Raw genomic sequence first — 18,326 nt, 5'->3', positions numbered from 1 at the left:
TGAAAAGTTAAAAAAAAAAAATTTAGTTCTAACGTAAATAATATAACATGCTGTTCGTATAGCACTATCTTAACATTTCTTTAAAGTTTACAGACTTACCTCCTCGATGCCGAGGGATCTGTGGACAAAGAGGAGTAAGCCATGCTCCTGGGAAAACAGCAGGGACAGGTGCAGCGCTGCGGGGAAGCGAAGGCACCGTCAGGTTTCCTTTCCAGAGCAGGCAGGGCTGGGCACCGCTCACCCCGCCACCTTGGGCGGGCGGCTGCCTTAACGCCTTGTGCAGGGCTGATGCTTGTCACCAGAGAAACGACTTCATGGGGGTGCTTCTGACCTCCCCATGGACTCGGGCCCAGACCCCGTGCCTCTGACGTCACGCCCTGTGCCTCTGACCTCGTGCTGGGGCCTGCCCCTGCTCAGGGCCGAGGGAAAGCTAACCTGAGGGCAGGTCAGGGTTAGGGTTAGGGCAGAGAGGGGCAGGCACCAAAGTATTTTTACCAAGAAAAATGGTTATTTGGGGCAAGAGACCGTCCCTTCCCCCGAAATCAACCTTTGACATCACGCCCGCAGCCCTGAAGCGTCACACTGAGTGAAGCACTCGGGGAGGGAGGGCGGGCAGAGCCGCCCCGCGGGACCCGCGATCCGGTGCCTCTCCCCCCCAACATCAGCGAGCCCTCCTCAAGCTGAGCAGTTGCTGTTTTAAAGACACCAGCGAGGCAACGGCCGCCCCAGGCCCCAGAGGCCGCCCAGCCCCTGCCCCAGCCCCTGCCGCCACCCCCCGGGGCCGGACCGGAGGGCGCACCCTGCGCGCCGCCCGCCGGGCTGATGAGGCAGGTCTCCCCCAGGCTGCGGAGCAGGCTGTAGCCGTGCAGGCCGGCGCTGGCGGCATCGCCGGTCTGCAGGCAGCGGTGCAGCTGGAGCAGGCACTCCTGGACGCCGGCCATGCTGGCCCAGGCCGGCGGCGCCAGCAGCGGCACCGGCAGCGGCACGGAGGGAGGCGGAAGCGGGCGCGAAGGGCCCGCCCCCGGCCGGGTCCAACACAGCCAGCCGCGGGGGGGGACACACACACGACACGCTGTGGGCATCGGGAGTGGTGCACTCCGCGGCAGAAGAAACGCGGGTAGACCTCGGCCGGACCATTCCGAGCAGAGGGGGGCGGCGCGATTGTCTAACGGGCGGTGGCAGGGAAGAGAGTTTGGGGGCATCTTTATGTCTCTTGCCGCAGGATCGGCTCAGTACACGCACAGGCAGAGACCGTTAAGCACTGTTTCTGCCCCCCCCCCCCCCGCGGAGAATGGGCTGCTCTGACCTCCCCACGCCTCCCGGCCCGACCGCAGGACGAGTTTTGCCGCGAAATTCGGTCAGGTGCGGGCGGTTCCACTCTGGGCGCGGGGGGGGCGACGTGCCCTTGCTGAGGACAGCCTCCGTCCCGTAGCACAAGAGGCACTCCGCAGCACACTTCTGCCCGTTCTCCAGCAGCTCGAGCAGGGCGCGACCCTCACCTGGGGGGCCCGAAGGGTTCACCCCCCTCCTCCTTTCCTTCTCCGTTCCCCACCCCCCCTTTCTGCATCCGTTGGGCGCTCCCGTTGCGACGGCGCCTACCCATTGGCCAGAAAGCCCGCGAGAGCGCGCGCAGGCAACTCGCTTGGCGCGGAATTTCCTGGGGCGGCAGAGGTGGGTGCGGGCCCGGGTCGCTGCCCCGCTCTTCCCGGCGGCTCCGCGCTCGGCGTGTGCCGGGAGAGGGAAGGCAACCCGCCGGGCCGGGTCGCTCGCAGCCCGCTGTATTCTCGCATCCCCCCGCAGGTAGGATCGCCGCGGGAGCCGGAGCAGCACCATGTCGTCGCCCGCCTCCACGCCCAGCCGCCGCCGCGGCAAGCGCGGCCGGGGCAGCAACCCCCCGACCCGTGAGTGCTCTGGGGGGAAGGGGCCGGCCTGGGGCGGGGGGAAGGCGGCCGGAGCCGGGGCCAGCGCTGGCTGCCTGGCGGGCTCTTGCCCCGCTCTCCCGGCCGCCGCGCCCGCACCTCGCTCCGCCTCGTGTGGCGGCACGACGATTTGAACGCCGGCTCCGCTTGTGTCTTGCAGCACAAGACGCTCGGTCTCCTCCTTCGCAGAAGCGTCGGGCGGACGACTCCACCTCCACCGGCGACCTGCAGCCCATGCCCACCTCCCCGCCCGCCGAGGCGCAGAGCCCCGCCGCCCCCGACGCCCTCTTCTCCAGCCCCCCGCAGTTCCGCCACTCCGGTACGGTGGGGGCGGGCCGCCCCGCTGCCCTGCGCCGCCCCGGCGGCCGCCCGGCGAACGGCCCCGGCTGGAAAATCCGCTAGGAGGGAAGGGGGTTGGCCTCAAGTTTCTCTTTTGAGCTTAGCATGGGGAACAGCCCAGGAACGCAGTCGGTGTCAGGGGTGCGGATCTGCTGTTGCAGGTTCAGATTGTCGTGGGAGCACACATCGGGGATCGTGCCTTATCCTTTTATTTCTTTCCAGAAAGAATAAAATAATAGAATCCTTAATGCAGAGGGAATTAGCTTGACTGCCGTAAAAAGCCTTTCTTGCTGTTACAAATCGGATTGTTCTTCATTGCAGCAGCTGGTAATTGTTGTGTCACATGTTTTACAGCCCGAAAAATACTGAAAAATGTGTTTGACCTGCAATGCTACATTTGACTTTTTAAGCTTGAACACCAAGGTAGTCTTAAAATGCAGTACCGCTTTAAAGTTTTATAGCGAAGCTTTACTAGAACTTGGGATCTTTGAGAAGAGCTGTTACTGCAAAGAAAAGCTCTAGGTAGACTTGCAACATCTTTATTGTTTCTGTTTTAACGGAACACTGGACTTGGTTGATGGTACTCATGACACTAGCGTTAAAAGAATAATGAGACAAATGCAGAAGGCTGAATTTTACTCTGAATGTAAAATGTCTTGATAATCATAATACAACACTTCTTTTTACAGCTATTCCTCTTGACTTCGATATCAGTTCACCTCTGACTTACGGCACGCCCAGCTCCAGGGTAGAGGGTACTCCGCGGAGCGGTGTACGAGGAACTCCGGTTAGGCAGAGGCCGGATCTCGGGTCTGTCCGTAAAGCCAGACAAGTCGATTTACACTCGGATGGGGTAGGTGGATGTCTCAGATTTTGTACCTGACAACTTCTTTTTAAACAACTATGCGCATATTTGCGTATGCTTCATTTGTTTCCACGCAGCTGGCTGAGGATGTAGTAGCAACCGAGCAATCTCTTGGACAAAAGCTTGTGATTTGGGGAACAGATGTTAACGTAGCCTCGTGCAAAGAAAAATTCCAGGTAGGTTAACAACTTCTTTTTTCCTTTTTTTAAATGAAAAGCTAGTTTGATTTAAACAAATATTAATTGAATCTGATATAAAGTAGGTGTTTGTACTTCTAATTTCTGTTCGTCCTTTCCTTCTGTCATCCTGTTACCTCTGACATTCAGAGATTTCTTCAGCGTTTCATTGATCCGCTTGCTAAAGAGGATGAAGACATTGGCTTGGACCTTAACGAGCCACGCTATATGCAACGACTTGAAGAGGTACTCGTAACACAGCGAAATCTAACTTTTCTTTTTTAGTCTTGCATGCCATTGAGCTAAAGATTTCTTTTACAAATATCTTGCAGATTAATATGGTTGGGGAACCATTCCTGAATGTAAATTGTGACCACCTGAGGTCATTTGATGAAAATCTTTACAGGCAACTGATCTGCTATCCTCAGGTGAAGTAGCGCACTTGTTTTCTGGCTTTCAAGTGGCCCTTTCGTATTTCTGGCTTTTAATGTTTGTTTAAATGCAATGTGTACTTTGCATGTTCAGTGTAATCTCTGGCTTCCTTATTTTACTTAATACAAAATGTCTTGTTTCATAGTAGTTAAAACCTGATGGTAGATATTACTGTGGGTACCTCATACAGGCAAAATTAGCTGGCAAACTGCAATGTCCGGAGTCTTCTATTTTTTTTTTTTTTTTTTTTTTTTTTTTGCTTTTGCAATACTCAAATGAATAAACTTCATCTAAACAGTAAGTTTCCTGTTATGTAGGAAAAAGCTCAGCTGGGATAACTTTTAATCATTGCTGGCTGATCAGCACCACATAAATGCTTTATGCAAAAATATGTCGTTCTATGATTTTTTTTTCTTTTTAACTGTTTCTAACAATTTTATACAGGAGGTTATCCCAACATTTGACATGGCTGCCAATGAGATCTTTTTTGATCGTTACCCTGACTCCATATTAGAACATCAGATTCAAGTAAGGCCATATAATGCACTGAAGACTAGGAATATGAGAAGTCTAAACCCTGAAGGTAAACTTTTGATTACCATGTTAGAAAAGAATCTTAAGGATTTAGATAAACTTACTGAATGTTAACATAGAATTACACGAAGACCATATAAAACTGTACTGTGGTCCATCCAGACCAATGTCTTGTTTATGTAAGTCTGTTTCAGAAGCAAATGCTTTAGAGCCCAAATGCAGAATAATCTGCCCATAAAGGAAATCTTGCCTGGCATCAGCTACTCATGTTCTTAGTTTTGCAAGTGCGAAAGATTCTTTCTTTTGTATAAATACTTCTGTAAATTAGAATATTTGTACTATACATTTGTGATTATTTTTGCTTTGTCTTAGACTAAATACTAGTACCTAATCACATGTCTGCCTCCCACCTAAAAACTAACATAACAGGAAATTTGAAGGTTATTTTAAATTTTAAGAGTATGAAGTGGTGACACGAGTCTCTATTTTGTAGATATTGATCAACTGATCACGATCAGTGGTATGGTCATCAGAAGCTCACAGTTAATTCCTGAGATGCAAGAAGCATTCTTTAAATGCCAGGTTTGCTCTTTCACCACCAGAGTAGAAATCGATCGTGGCAGGATTGCTGAACCATCAGTGTGCAAGAACTGTAACACAACGCACAGTATGGCACTGATTCACAATCGATCCATGTTCTCTGACAAACAGATGGTACGTTGTGTTTAGGTTGTGGCTAAAATGAAACAGTTTCTAGTTTTTGCTCCCCCAGCCCCCTAATATCAATAGCATTAATGTACGTATCTTGAGACTGAACGTTTTGAAAAGGGAAATGTGTTTTGGACCACAAAAATGGGTGAAACAACTTAGCAAAAGGGTACTTTGGAGAAGAAATGCATTAAAAGGCTGAAATGAAGTATGCACACATCTTGATGTTTCTATATGGAAGCCCCTTTATATATAGTATGTCCACTTCTGTCTGCACTAGATGAGCCTTGTCTGTAACAGCATTTTAGCTGTACCAGTAGCAACCAGCAGAATTCTCATTTTCATCATATCTTTTTATTAGTAATCAGTTTTGCTGTTTGGGTGGGAGTATTTTGTTCTTGAGCAACGTTCCTGATTCAAACTGTTGTTGAAAACTGCCAATACAAGATCTGTTGTATGTTCTGTGGAAAAGCTTTGCTTTTTTGAAACTAAAACCTCAGTGTTTTTGCTAGATCAAACTGCAGGAGTCTCCTGAAGATATGCCAGCTGGACAGACCCCTCATACGGTTGTGCTGTTTGCTCACAATGACCTTGTTGATAAAGTTCAGCCAGGTGATAGAGTTAATGTCACAGGTAAGATTTGGTTTGAGTATTTACATCCTCCTTTTTCACTGATCTTAACTGTCTATAAAGGGACCTGATGGGATGCACCTGCAAGTGCTGAGGGAGCTGGCCACTGTCTTTGCAAGGCCACTCAGTTATCTTTGAAAAGTCGTGGTGAGTTAAGATATGGGAAGAAAGCCAATGTCATTCCTGGGGCAAGGAGGAGACCTGGGGAACTACAGGCCAGCCAACCTCATCTTGGCCCCAGGAAGGTGATACAGCAAATAATCCTGGAAACCATTTCTAACTGTATGAAGGACAAGAAGGCGATTGGGTGTAGTCAGCATGGATTTACAGTGGATAACAACCTTCTACAGTGAGATGACTGGAGCAATGGATGTTGTTCATCTTGAGTTTAGCAAGGCTTTCATCGCTGTCTCCCACAACATCCTCAGAGACAAACTGATGGTGTGTGGGTTAGCTAAGTGGACAGTGAGATGGATTTAAAACTGGCAGAACTGCTGGGCTCAAAGCCTTGTGATGCACAAAGTCTAGCCGGAGGCTGATCACCATGGGTGTACCCCAGGGGTCAATGCTGGGGCCAAACACTGTTGGAGATCTTTGCTAATGACGTGGGTGATGGGACAGAGTGCATCCTTGTCAAACTTGCAGACAAAAGCAAAACTGGAAGGAAGCAGTGCTTGATAGACCAGATGATTGTGTTGCCATTCAGCCAACAGCCTCCTGGGCTGCATTAGGAGGAGTGTTGCCAGCAGGTCAAGGGAGGTGATTCTTTCCCCTCTATTCAGCACTGGTGAGGCCACACCTGGAGTACTGGGTCCAGTTCTGGGCTCCCCAGTACAAGGGAGCCATGAACGTACTGGATTGAATTCAGCGAAGGGCCATGATGATAACTGGGTATTCTGTTATATATAGAAAGGCTGAGAAAGCCGGGACTGCTCAGCCTGGAGAAGAGAATGTTCAGGAGGATTTTACCAGTGTGTTTATAAATACCTGATTTGGGGGGGTGGGGTAGTGTTAAGACGACAGAGCCACAGTCTTCAGTGGTACCCAGTGACAGGACCTGAGGCAGTGGGCACAAGCTGAAATGAAGGAAATTCCAGTTAAACATAGGAAAACTTGTGTTGTTTGCTGAGTGGTCAAGCTCTGGCACAGGTTGCCTGGAGAGGCTGTGTGGCTCCATCCTTAGAGATACTCAAAACCTGACTGGGTGTGGCCTTTAGCAACCTGTTCCAGTTGACTCCAGTTTGAGGCCATGGTTGGACGAGACAATCTTCAGAGGTCCCTTCTGACCTTGACGATTCAGTCATTCTGAGGATGTAGGTGAGGAAGAAGCAATATCTTAAACAGTGTCTGCTGTCAGGAGAGTGGTAACACGGAGTAAGTCTTGTGATACTGCAATGCCATTTTATAAAACACTTAGCTTTAAAACAACTGCTGTACTGCTAGCTGTTAGAGATGCACTAGAAATCTATTATTAAACTTGGCACTTATAAAAGGGGGAAGTGCTGACTTCAGAAATCAGAGCAGGACTTTCAAAAGCATCAAGCTGTAACTTTTTTCAAAAATGCTTAAGCATTTTCCTTATTGAGAACACTTGTGATAGAAACGTTAAACATGAATATACCTGCAAAAATAGGGTCTAGATGACTTAAATATGTTCCATTGACTTCTACATGACTTACTGGTACTGGGAAATAAACTGACTAAAGCATTCAGGCTGTTTTGAAAAGCTTTTCAAGGGCAAATGTAAAATTTTCAGGTTTTGGAATTATCACGTTTCTTCATATCTCATGCTGTGATTAAAAATTGTATTTAGGTATCTACAGAGCAGTCCCAATTCGAGTTAATCCAAGGGTCAGCAACGTAAAATCCGTCTATAAGACCCACATTGATGTCATACACTATCGCAAGACAGATGCAAAACGCCTGCATGGAGTTGATGAGGAAACGGAGCAAAAAATATTTACAGAGGAACGTGTGGAAATGCTAAAAGAGCTTTCTATGAAACCAGACATATATGAGAGACTTTCTTCAGCATTGGCCCCAAGTATCTATGAGCATGAAGATATCAAAAAGGTGAATCAAATTCTATATTTCTCTTGTAAGAAATGTATTTATATGCAAGTAAACTTGTGATTATTGTTTGCTATAAAAATGACTCGAGGCTTCAAAATTAAGAAAAACTGTATCTTGAGCAGTCTTAAAACTCCCCAGTCTTGTCAGTATGGAGTTGGTTATAAGTGTATCATCATTCTTTTCACGGTATTAAGGAGTGTTAATTAAAGAGAAGATACTGAAAAGGTGGGAAAGCAGCAGAAATGGGAAAACTTAATTGCAGTATGCATCTCAGACATTTCTTGTAAGTTCAGATTACTGGTGATCAAAGAAAAATAAGTAGCTATAACATAGCGACTGCTGAAAAGAGGCATCTGCAAGAGAACAGTAGCTTTAAAATTACATGTGGTTGACCCTGACTTAAAGGATGCTAAAACAATTACTTAGATGTATCCAAGAACGGACTGTTCCAATAACAGGTTCAACTGAGGTACTACAACTTTATCATTGCAAAAAATACAGTCAGTAGTGGGTCTCAAGGTAATGTCAGACACCAAACAATCCTCTTCAAGTATATTCCTTTGGTTTTTTGCTATAGATTTATACATTATCATAGTTCACAGGTTTCTGAAATGGCTAGAAGTTGAATTTAAAATCATGCAATGATTTCCTGCTGAAATAGTAATACAATAAGGACAATTCCATTTGTTGTTACCTCCTTACCACACTAATAAGGCACATCAGGTGTAGTGGGTGGAGTTGAGGAAAGATAGGGACCCTTCATCAAGGGAGATCTTCAGGTTCTGACCAAAATCTCTTTATAACAACATACAAAATTACTATCTTTAATACTTGAAAGTGCTTGAAACCCACATGTGTTGGAGCACCAATGCTTGGGGACCTTGAGGAAAATAAAATGGGGCAGGTCATGCTTCTTGTAGCTACTGAAGAGGTTTTACTGACCTCTGCAAGTTGTTCTCAGTGAATGAGAACAGAACTAACACAAATAGCTCATTCCCTGCCTCTGCAAGAGGTTTCTGTGCTCTAAGAAACTGTGCAGAGGCTTTACATGAAGCAGTGTGCAGTTTTCCTTGCTGTTTCCAGCTGTTGCTGTTACTGACTATCTACCATATATATACTGCTAGGGGAAAAAAAAAGAATACTGGGAAATGGTGAATTTTTAAACTAGTAAATTTGAAAAGGAAAAAAAATCCTTCCTGATAATTCTAGCTAACTGATAAAATTACAAGCATATGTTTATACTAATAATTCCAGTACCTTCAAAATACTGGAAGTTATTACTTTTATTTCTTTACTGACACTGCAAGCATATGCTTTTTTTAGGATGTATAAAGGTGGAAGCATTGGTAAATTCCAATGAAATAAAGACCTTAAACACTTCTAATTTTTTTGGGCAAGTAAAGAACTTTTTATTGAAGTAGTGTTGCAACACAGTAAAGCAGTTTTCCTGAAAAGAAAATGATAGTTGATTAGTCTTGACTAAAAAGCTGATAAAAATGTCACTTTTCTTAATGATATGAAAGAGGTAATAGTACTTTGGTCCTAGATTAAACATAACCTTGGGGAAAACAATAGTCTATTCTGTCTTTCCTGTTGTCAGCAGAATTTGTTATCAAAATTTTAATTACGTAAGTTTTGGAACAGATTTGGAACAAATCTAATTTGAAACTTTAATTTTAAGCTGCGTTTGTAGGACCTAGCAGTTTAACTATATGTTTGTAATTAACTGGAATTGAGGATATCTATAAAGAATGAACTCTTTTAAAGACTTCTAAAAACAGTTTCAAGTGTTTTCTTCCATGTCTGAGTTAATTTTAGCAGTGTTTCAGTTCATTAGATGTTTCAGTTCAACAGTTGGATTTGCTCTTTTTACTATACAAGAGGTGATGTTTTGATTTTTAAAGAGAATATTTTTGTAGGGTATTCTGCTTCAGCTTTTTGGGGGATCAAGAAAGGATTTTACTCACACAGGAAGAGGCAATTTTCGTGCCGAGATCAACATTCTTCTCTGTGGTGATCCTGGTACTAGTAAATCACAGCTGCTCCAGTACGTGTATAACCTGGTTCCTCGAGGCCAGTATACGTCTGGCAAAGGCTCAAGTGCAGTTGGTCTTACTGCGTATGTGATGAAGGATCCGGAAACACGGCAACTGGTTCTTCAGACAGGTGCTCTAGTACTTAGTGACAATGGCATTTGCTGCATCGACGAGTTTGATAAAATGAATGAAAGCACAAGATCAGTACTGCATGAAGTAATGGAACAACAGACTCTCTCTATTGCAAAGGTAAGTCTCTGTTTAATTCCAGGTTCTCTGCGCTAAGCACGGTATCTGCTAGGCAGCTGAAACCAAAAAGGTACCAGAAGAACAAAGGATAACACTTTTCTGTTGTCAGTGGATCAATCCTAGATTACGTAACAACTCATTTACAAAAGAATACGCCTTTCGTGGCAAGCCGTGGTATTTCTGGATGTCTTTGTTCTTGCTTTGCTCTAAAAGGTTTTTGCAATGCTGTTTTTTTACTACAGAACCCATTTAATAACATCGGTGGTCTCGTGAAGTTGGGGGGGGGGAAGTTTTGGTGGCACATTAGTTGCAGATGGTTTCAGAAATGTTTTTCATTTTGACAGGCTGGAATTATTTGCCAACTGAATGCTCGTACGTCTATCCTAGCAGCAGCTAACCCTATAGAATCACAGTGGAATCCGAGAAAGACTACTATTGAAAATATCCAGCTTCCTCATACGCTGTTGTCAAGGTATTCAACTCCCACTTGCATGCCTCATTTTTATGAGATGTTACACTTCCTCTTGTCAAAATGATTAAGTATAGTAGAACAGAACAACTATGTTCTTTGTAGTGTAGTGCAAAACTTTTTTGTAGCATTTATTTTAAGTGCTGTTCTTAGAACTTCTATGTGAGCAGAGAACTGCCTTTTAGTATTTACATATTGACCTTGAACAGAAGATCTGATGAGAGATCTGTAGGATCTCTTCATATACTTCTGTATTGCTTTTTTCTGGTTTTTCATGATCATCTCCTAGAAAAGAGTTATTCTGAAACATATAGCATTGATAACTTCAAAGAAAACTTAGGATGTTTTTCTTAGCTGCTTAAAACTTTGAAAGTGAAAACTGATGATGAGGGAGCTTGCAGCAGAGGTGGTAGAATCTGAAGATCTGTGCCTCCTTCACGTTCTTCTGTAAAATTCAGCCAGGGAGGTGGCAGTGCTAGTCTTTTGGATGATAGCTGTTAGAGCGACATTTAGCATCTGCCGATCTAGAATTAAACTGTCTATGTGGTGCAGTTGCATCTCGTGAGGAATTCCCACACTAGCTTGAAATTTGAAGTACACTGGTATACTGGCTATTCTGAGGACACCTACAGCTTAGATTTCAATTAAGAGCTGCTTAATTTAGCCATTTAGTGACAAATGTTACCTTACTGGGGGTGTACTGAATGAAACTAAGTTTAAGTAGCATCTCAGTTCCATCATTTATTGGATTTAAGCTTATGAATATACACGATGGGCTGGCTAAAAATGTCTGCCTATAGTTGAGCATTGTTTAATGTGTTGTTTGTAAAAATTATAAAACACTTTTTCAGGACTAAACCGCAAGTGCTTTTTTTATTTATACATATATTTACTTATGCTCTTCATATGCATAAAATAACTATATAGGTATGTGCCTTTCAGGGCAGTTTCTTCAGCAGCATGTTCTGTGTATTTGGTATGTGTCTGGATTTTTTTTTCTGTAGTTTCTGGTTGGTGGTTTTTTTGAGTTTTTGGTTTTCTTGGTTTCTTTTTTTTTTAAGTTAACAAAAGCTGTTGGCCTTGAACATGGGATCTGAATTTTGCAGAATGTATTTTACTTTCAAAGTTTCAAGTCCATAGGATGAAAGCAAATCCACTTTACTGTTCTGTACTTTTGGAATTCTAGAAAAATTATCTTTTCAGTTTAATAGAGCAACTCCTACTTAGAGTAGGAAGTAATAGTCAAATAACTCCTACCTCTACTTGTTAGGTCAAAAACCCTAAACCAAACTACTTTAAATGGCAGGAAATTACACAAACTAATACTGGGTTCTTATCCTGTTCAGATTTGACTTGATCTTTTTAATGTTGGATCCACGTGATGAAGCTTATGACAGACGTCTTGCTCGCCATTTGGTTTCACTGTACTACCAAAGTGAAGAAAAGATGGAGGAGGAATACATGGACATGGCAGTATTGAGGGATTACATTGCATATGCTCGTAGTTATGTAAATCCTAGGTTAAGCGAAGAAGCAAGCCAAGCCCTTATTGAGGTAAAGGAGTTGCTGTTGTTAATGTTCTGAGTCCTTACGGGCTTGTCAAACATGGCAAAATCCCCTTGTTAATATTTAATGACTCTCTTCTTTTCAGGCGTATGTGGACATGAGGAAGATTGGTAGTGGCAGGGGAATGGTTTCTGCGTATCCTCGACAACTTGAGTCTCTGATCCGACTGGCAGAAGCGCATGCTAAAGTACGCTTTTCTGAGAAAGTTGAAACAATTGATGTAGAAGAAGCAAAACGTCTCCATCGGGAAGCACTGAAACAGTCTGCTACTGATCCAAGGACTGGAATTGTGGACATATCCATTCTCACTACAGGTTTGTGTTTTCATAGTGATAAAGCTGGAATACTATTGGGCTTTGGTGATTTTTAAATGTAACTTAACCTGTCTTCCTTAGTTTATTTCTAAAAGGTGTTTTCTTTCTTTTTGTAAGGAATGAGCACAACAGCTCGTAAGCGGAAAGAGGAGTTAGCTCAAGCCTTAAGGAAGCTTATCCAGTCAAAGGGTAAAACACCAGCTTTGAAATACCAACAGCTTTTTGATGATCTCCGAGCACAGTCTGATACAGTAAGTTTCCTGCTTTGTTTTTACCTTTTTCATTGATTTTAAAAGCACGGTGTTTTTCCAAACCAACATTATCTTGTTCTCAAATCACGTTATAGAGGGAGACACTAACTTTTCAGCTGATATGAGCAGAAAGCTGAGCTGAATCTTTGCTGTATCTTAGTTTGTTCTGGCTTCTGAAATAGCAAACTCGGCTTCAGGGTTCCAGGCCAGATTTCAAATTGTGAAAATAACATACTAAAGCTTAAAAAAAACTCTACAAAAATTGGTAGGAAGTAAGGCATTTTTACAGTCTTATTAACCCCCTCCCCTGCCTGTCTTTACTTGATTTACTTTTTTTCTTTAAGGCTGTCACTAAGGAAATGTTTGAAGAAGCGCTTCGTGCCTTGGCTGATGAGGACTTCTTGACTGTGACTGGGAAGACCGTTAGACTGCTCTGAGTTAGCCTTTCCTTGCAAGCCAGCTGTCACAGCTTCACTTCGCCTTACTTAAGATAGTGTCAGTCTGCAAGATCTTCAAGATTTGGGACTATCATTTGCGATGACAAGCACAGCCTTTCCTTGCAAGCCAACTGTCACGGCTTTACCTTGCCTTACTTGCTATATTGCCAGTCTGCAAGATTTTCAAGATTCGGGACTATCACTTGCTCTGACAAGTGTAGCAATGATTAAATGGCACTTCTGTCAGCACAAGAGATTACAAAGGACCTAAAACATCCGTAGCTGAACAATGCTATTTACATTTTAGCTAAATGTAATTACTAATATGTCAAGTGCCACGTATTTTTACGATGTTTTGCAGAACATGCTAACGATGTTGTATTTCAAATTGAATTGTAAAAATTCATCTTAAATGACTTTTTAGTAAATGTAATTTGACCATTAGTACTACTGTAATCTGAAATAAAGTTATTAGACTTAGAAGGGCTCTTTAGCATTTATTTCAAGCGAAAATAAGCATATCCTGTGCTGAGCACTTTTCAGTCTAGAATTCTTTTTTTTTTTTTTAGAATTTTTTAGAATTTTTTTTTTTTTTTTTTTACTTGAGCATAGTTTGGTAGCATCCTCAATGTAAAATAGGTAGGTCCATTCTACTTGAACCCAAATTTTCTTACTACACATTTAAGCATGACTGGATAAATTAAGTTACCCATCTTCAGTGTAATCTCATATAATCAAGGTCCAGTAGTGCATGACTGGATAATCTTCTCTCATTGTAGGCAGGGCAGATGCTCTCAGCTGTTGCGTGTCAATAGCTGCTATAGTTTTCACAGCTGAGCTAGCAGAAGAGTTCCCTAACTCACTTCAGTGCAGACAGCACCAGGCTGATCGCAACTGCACACTTAGCCCTTTTAAGCTGAAATAAGTACTCCTACTGTTTGTGTGCAAAACAGATTTCAGTTCCCTTTCAATTTAAAGTGAGATTTAATTCACCATCTTCTAGTTTTTTGGGGGTTTGTTTTTTTTAAAGTAAAACGTTTATTAGGAAGTCCTGTATTTAGTGTGTACAGGGTTACTTGCAGAATAATCCCACTAGGTGGCTCTTAAAGCCTGTATGTAGTAGTTGATAGAAGCGATTTGTTTTCAGTCTGTAGTAGTTTTTTGGTTTTTTTTAACTAAGCAAGGGCAGCAAGTGCCACTCTGATACAGAATGGAAATGCTTGTAAACAGTCTTTCGGTTAAAAAAAAAAGAAATTAAAAGATCTTAACTATCCATATGCTAATTGAAAATGTACATAAAGCAAAAGGAAAATTAAAGTAATTTACTTAGAATATTTTCCTTACCCTATGCAATAGTCTCAAACTGTGTATCATAATTTACTGCTGTATTTACCCTATGCTGTTAGTAGTTATAATTAAATGACCTGAGTTTTCTAAGTGAGCTTAAAGATTAGAATATGCAACCACGGGAAAGCACTCCTGCCAGAAACTTGATATTCTTAACATCGGAAATGACATAGAAGAAAGGCATTAAAGCCTTCTATACATTCTACAAAAGGCATAAAAAAAAAAGTTAAAGCCTACTGGCAGAAATTATTTGTAATAAGTCACTTTAAGAGACCATAGTTGAAATGATCTGCTATCTTGTTTAACACCATAAAGAGAAGCTGCTGGTGAAGTGAAACAAAATGGTACTCTTCTGTTTTCCTAGTACAGGATGCAATCACTGGGGTAGGCAGGGAACCGGTACAAGATAGACCAAAAAATGTCACTCGCTACTACTGTTATTGCTGTAAAAGCTGGTATGTCATTTCTCTACGAGCACAGATCTGATTGGCAAGTGACTCAATCCTAGTCCCACCTGCATCGCCAAAACTGTTGCCGCAAACCGGTCCATAAAACTTTAACACCAATTTGGCATTTAGGAAGTATGCGTTCTTTATTGCAGTGCTGGATGCACAAGGGATATCTCCACCTAGTGTGCATGCTGTAGGTAATGCCAGCAAGGTATTTATCAAACTTAAAACACACATATTCATTAATTTTCCAAGAAAAGTCATTAATATTACAATTATTTCCCAGAAACCATTAACATATTTCTCCTTCCATCGGACCATGCTCTGTTTAATTCTGGGGATTCTTTCGGGGGTCCTTGGTGGTCGTTATCCTCAAATTTGAGCTGTCCGCTTGTTGATCTCGTAGATTTTTTCCCACCTAATCATGCCGATTTGGCTGTTTCCTTTTGTTAAGAACACAGCTGACACTGCCTAATATTCAGGAAGTTTCTTCTTTTAGGTTCAGACTCTCTATTAGCTTTGCCCTGAGCTCACTCTTTCATTCAGGCATTCCTTCTTATCTTATAGGCCTCTCCTCTGTCCTTGGTTTCTGCTGGCATGCTAATTAACTTCCTAGCTCTAGTCTGTCCTTGGTAGCTGTCAATTGTTGGTGATTAACTTCTTCTAAGCAATCCTTGGTGATTAACTTCTTTTCTGAATCCCACATGTAACAATTCCCCTCTTTGAGGCTTGTCTAATCTCCAATGAAGCTCTAAGGACATGATACAGGCAGATTTTTTTTTCATTAATTGGGCATCTCCTTACAGTATCTTTCTAGGTAAACAGTCTTGGCAACATCTGCTTGGTTGACAGTTCCACTCATGTTCCATCACTGTGTAACACCTACATACCAGGATCACACAGTTCCTGCCACTTTTAAAAAATAATTGCCTCCATGACCCTTATTACAAGAGTCTCTCATGGAATCTACGTGATATATAAACACTCCAACCAAACTGAAATCAATATAAACAAATGAGTACAAAGTAAACATCACTGTGGGCCTGATCCAGCTTCTCAGCAATACAGGGGCTAGCTATAGAAACCCATGTAAATACTTCCTTATTTTTCTCAGCTTCCTTTCATTAATTGAAAAGAGCAGCCCCAGGCTGACGAGGAAGCTAAAGCAGGCTTAACACTGTTTTAATTGCAAATGTAAGAATGACCCCAATAGGTAAGCTCTTTCCCCTGGGATAAACAATAATGCTCCCAAGTGTCTGGTACTGGTGATTTTTTTTTATAGCAAAATACAATGCTATGCAGACCTTCCTCAGCTGTACAAAGCAGCACAACTGCTTTATATGGCCTATTTTATCTAAGTGCAACAAGCAGGTCAGAATTCTTGCATAACCCTTTTGGCAAAACTTGAAGATGAACATTACTGAGAAATAGTCCAAACTGTGTACTCTGCCTTCACTTCATAAAGAGGAAAAAAACAAACCAATCTATTCACTTATTTGAAGAGATCTTGGAATACTCAGTGGTCGTCCTAAAAGAAAGAAACGTATTCTTTCTCTGAAAGGACTCATTGTTAGCTATTCCCAGGAGACAGACATACAAGTTATGTTTGTCCATGCTTCTTACAACAGTTGATGAGATAAGAAATCACACGAAGATGATGATCAGGAATACATTTTTATGAGGCAGGTTTAGTAAAGGATGTTGGTGGGACAAGAACCCAGTGCCAACACAGTGTGCACTGAGAACAACTCTGAAAAATAAGTGTGTACGCAGTAGGTATAAGCACGTCCCAGATTGTTGTCAGAAGGGTGGCATTTAGTATGACCATGCTAGGCATCTTCTGTCTACTACTCACATTGAAAGTAGTCACTAAGACTGGTACAAACTTTTTTAGGTATGCCCAAGAGTTCAAGGGGAAGGTTAAGTTTTCAGCCTCTAAAGTACAAGGAGACACACCAAGAAGTGGAATAATACCAGTGTTTTGCTAGTTCCATGCACATTTTCTTCCTCAGCCATAAACAGACAGAAGATGTGAGGAAATCAGTAGGCCTTTTTTGCACACTGTAAAGTGCTCAGTTAACACTCGAGTCACAGCAGATTTAGCAGCACTGGTCACTAAGGTCTAAAAAGCTGCACTTGTTGTGCACTTGGTGGAAGTGCACCATAAAGAAACACATAACATCTGGAGAAGGATCAGAAGAAACTAATAAGGTGTTAGGGGAAGTCAGTGAATCAATTAGATGGTTGAGGTTATCTCTGAAGCTCTAAGACAAGTGTGGCAGGCATTAGCCTCTTAAAAGCAGCTCTGCAAAAACAGAAGTAGGAGAGAAGGCTAAGGAGCTCAGTTATAACCTGCATACAGGCCATAGCTAAAAGACACAGCAGCTGTAGTGTGCTTTCTAGGATACAAACTTTGGGGGCAAAGAGGTGACAACTTTTACCCTTAAACTCCAATTGACCAATCCAGATTATACAACAGCTTCACAAAGATCATAAATGAAAAGGAGATCCTGTATTTCTGGACAAGGACCAGAATGGGCAGTTGGGGAAGAACAAGCATTCCTAAACTGCTATTTTCCACTGTCTGATCAAACTATGTCCTAGTTGGACAAGTGGGGAAAAGACATGCTGATTCAGGTTTCTAACCGTCATTCATCCATTGCTTTTCATAAAGCCTGGAAAAATATCGTATTGCAGAATTCTCTTTCTGCCAAATTTGACTGAAACTGGCCAGGAGGAGTCAACAGTTATGACAGAAGATTGACATGTGATCAGGGGGTGGGGGGGGTTGGAAATCAGTTTTGCCCTGATTAAAACAAAATCAACATTTTTACCAAAATAGTTACATATTTTGTTTTGGTAGTTTTTACTTCTAGATGTAACAATTCCTGTTTAACAAAACACTGGAGAATGCGGGCATCGATCCCGCTACCTCTCGCATGCTAAGCGAGCGCTCTACCATTTGAGCTAATTCCCCCTCCTCTTATTGCCAATGGGGATCACAAAACTCTGATCTTCAAGATGGACTTAAAATCTGAATGTAATACAATTTTCTCTCTTGCACTGGTCTACCTATTCACAAATGAAAACACATTCAACTGTTATTCCAAAACAGGTGTCAAATAATAAATTTGTAATACTTCATTTAGCATTTCCAAGTGAAGTAGTAAGAAACAAGACAAACCAGAAAAGACATGTTTTCTAGGTGTATAAGATAATTAAAAAAAAGGTTTATTACTTGCAATTCCTGAGAGGAAGTACTTTCCAGCATTTGGTTTTCTCCCCATACAAGTCAATTTCTATTTTTTTTTTTTTTTTAAGTATGAGGCATTATTTTAATTTATTCTAGTCAAACATATGGCAGCATTTAAGAAATGAAGTATGCACATCTAAAAAATAAGAGCTTATTTAACTTCAAAATTCCAGTTCAATACATGAAACCATCTTTCGTAGTTAACTGTTTATTCTCCCACCACAAACAAAACACATCAGTGGAGAATGCGGGCATCGATCCCGCTACCTCTCGCATGCT

At 42.4% G+C, this 18,326-nt stretch overlaps 2 protein-coding genes across 8 annotated transcripts in view; one reads left to right on the top strand and one right to left on the bottom strand.

The window, feature by feature from the left end:
- The window catches only part of PRKDC (protein kinase, DNA-activated, catalytic subunit), an 87,317-nt gene extending 86,324 nt beyond the window's left edge, over positions 1–993 (bottom strand). For 6 of the 7 annotated variants that reach the window (XR_014228683.1, XM_082316541.1, XM_082316540.1 and 3 more), the window contains exons 1-2: positions 800–993; positions 100–176 (exon numbers count right to left, since the gene is read on the bottom strand). Coding sequence is in view for 5 of the 7 variants with exons in the window: in XM_082316541.1 (XP_082172667.1) it covers positions 100–176; positions 800–941 (219 nt within the window). In the remaining 2 variants the exon portion in view is untranslated. Of the gene's footprint in view, positions 1–99; positions 436–799 lie in introns of all 7 variants that reach the window. The other variant, XM_082316543.1, reaches the window with a different exon arrangement.
- Positions 994–1,793: 800 nt separating this feature from the next.
- MCM4 (minichromosome maintenance complex component 4) lies at positions 1,794–13,247 on the top strand. Its single transcript, XM_082308114.1, has 16 exons — positions 1,794–1,901; positions 2,080–2,238; positions 2,948–3,111; positions 3,201–3,299; positions 3,450–3,545; positions 3,632–3,727; positions 4,176–4,314; positions 4,759–4,979; positions 5,486–5,606; positions 7,417–7,676; positions 9,596–9,961; positions 10,306–10,433; positions 11,777–11,984; positions 12,082–12,310; positions 12,428–12,561; positions 12,906–13,247. The coding sequence occupies exons 1-16, from the start codon at positions 1,832–1,834 to the stop codon at positions 12,996–12,998; spliced, it is 2,583 nt and encodes an 860-aa protein (XP_082164240.1). The 5' UTR covers positions 1,794–1,831; the 3' UTR covers positions 12,999–13,247.
- The last annotated feature ends 5,079 nt before the right edge of the window (positions 13,248–18,326 follow it).

This window comes from Platalea leucorodia (genome assembly GCF_965183815.1).
Source record: "Platalea leucorodia genome assembly, chromosome: 1".
Classification (NCBI taxonomy): domain Eukaryota; kingdom Metazoa; phylum Chordata; class Aves; order Pelecaniformes; family Threskiornithidae; genus Platalea; species Platalea leucorodia.
The sequence above is the reverse complement of the archived record's forward strand: the minus strand, read 5'-3'. Positions and strand labels throughout refer to the sequence as shown.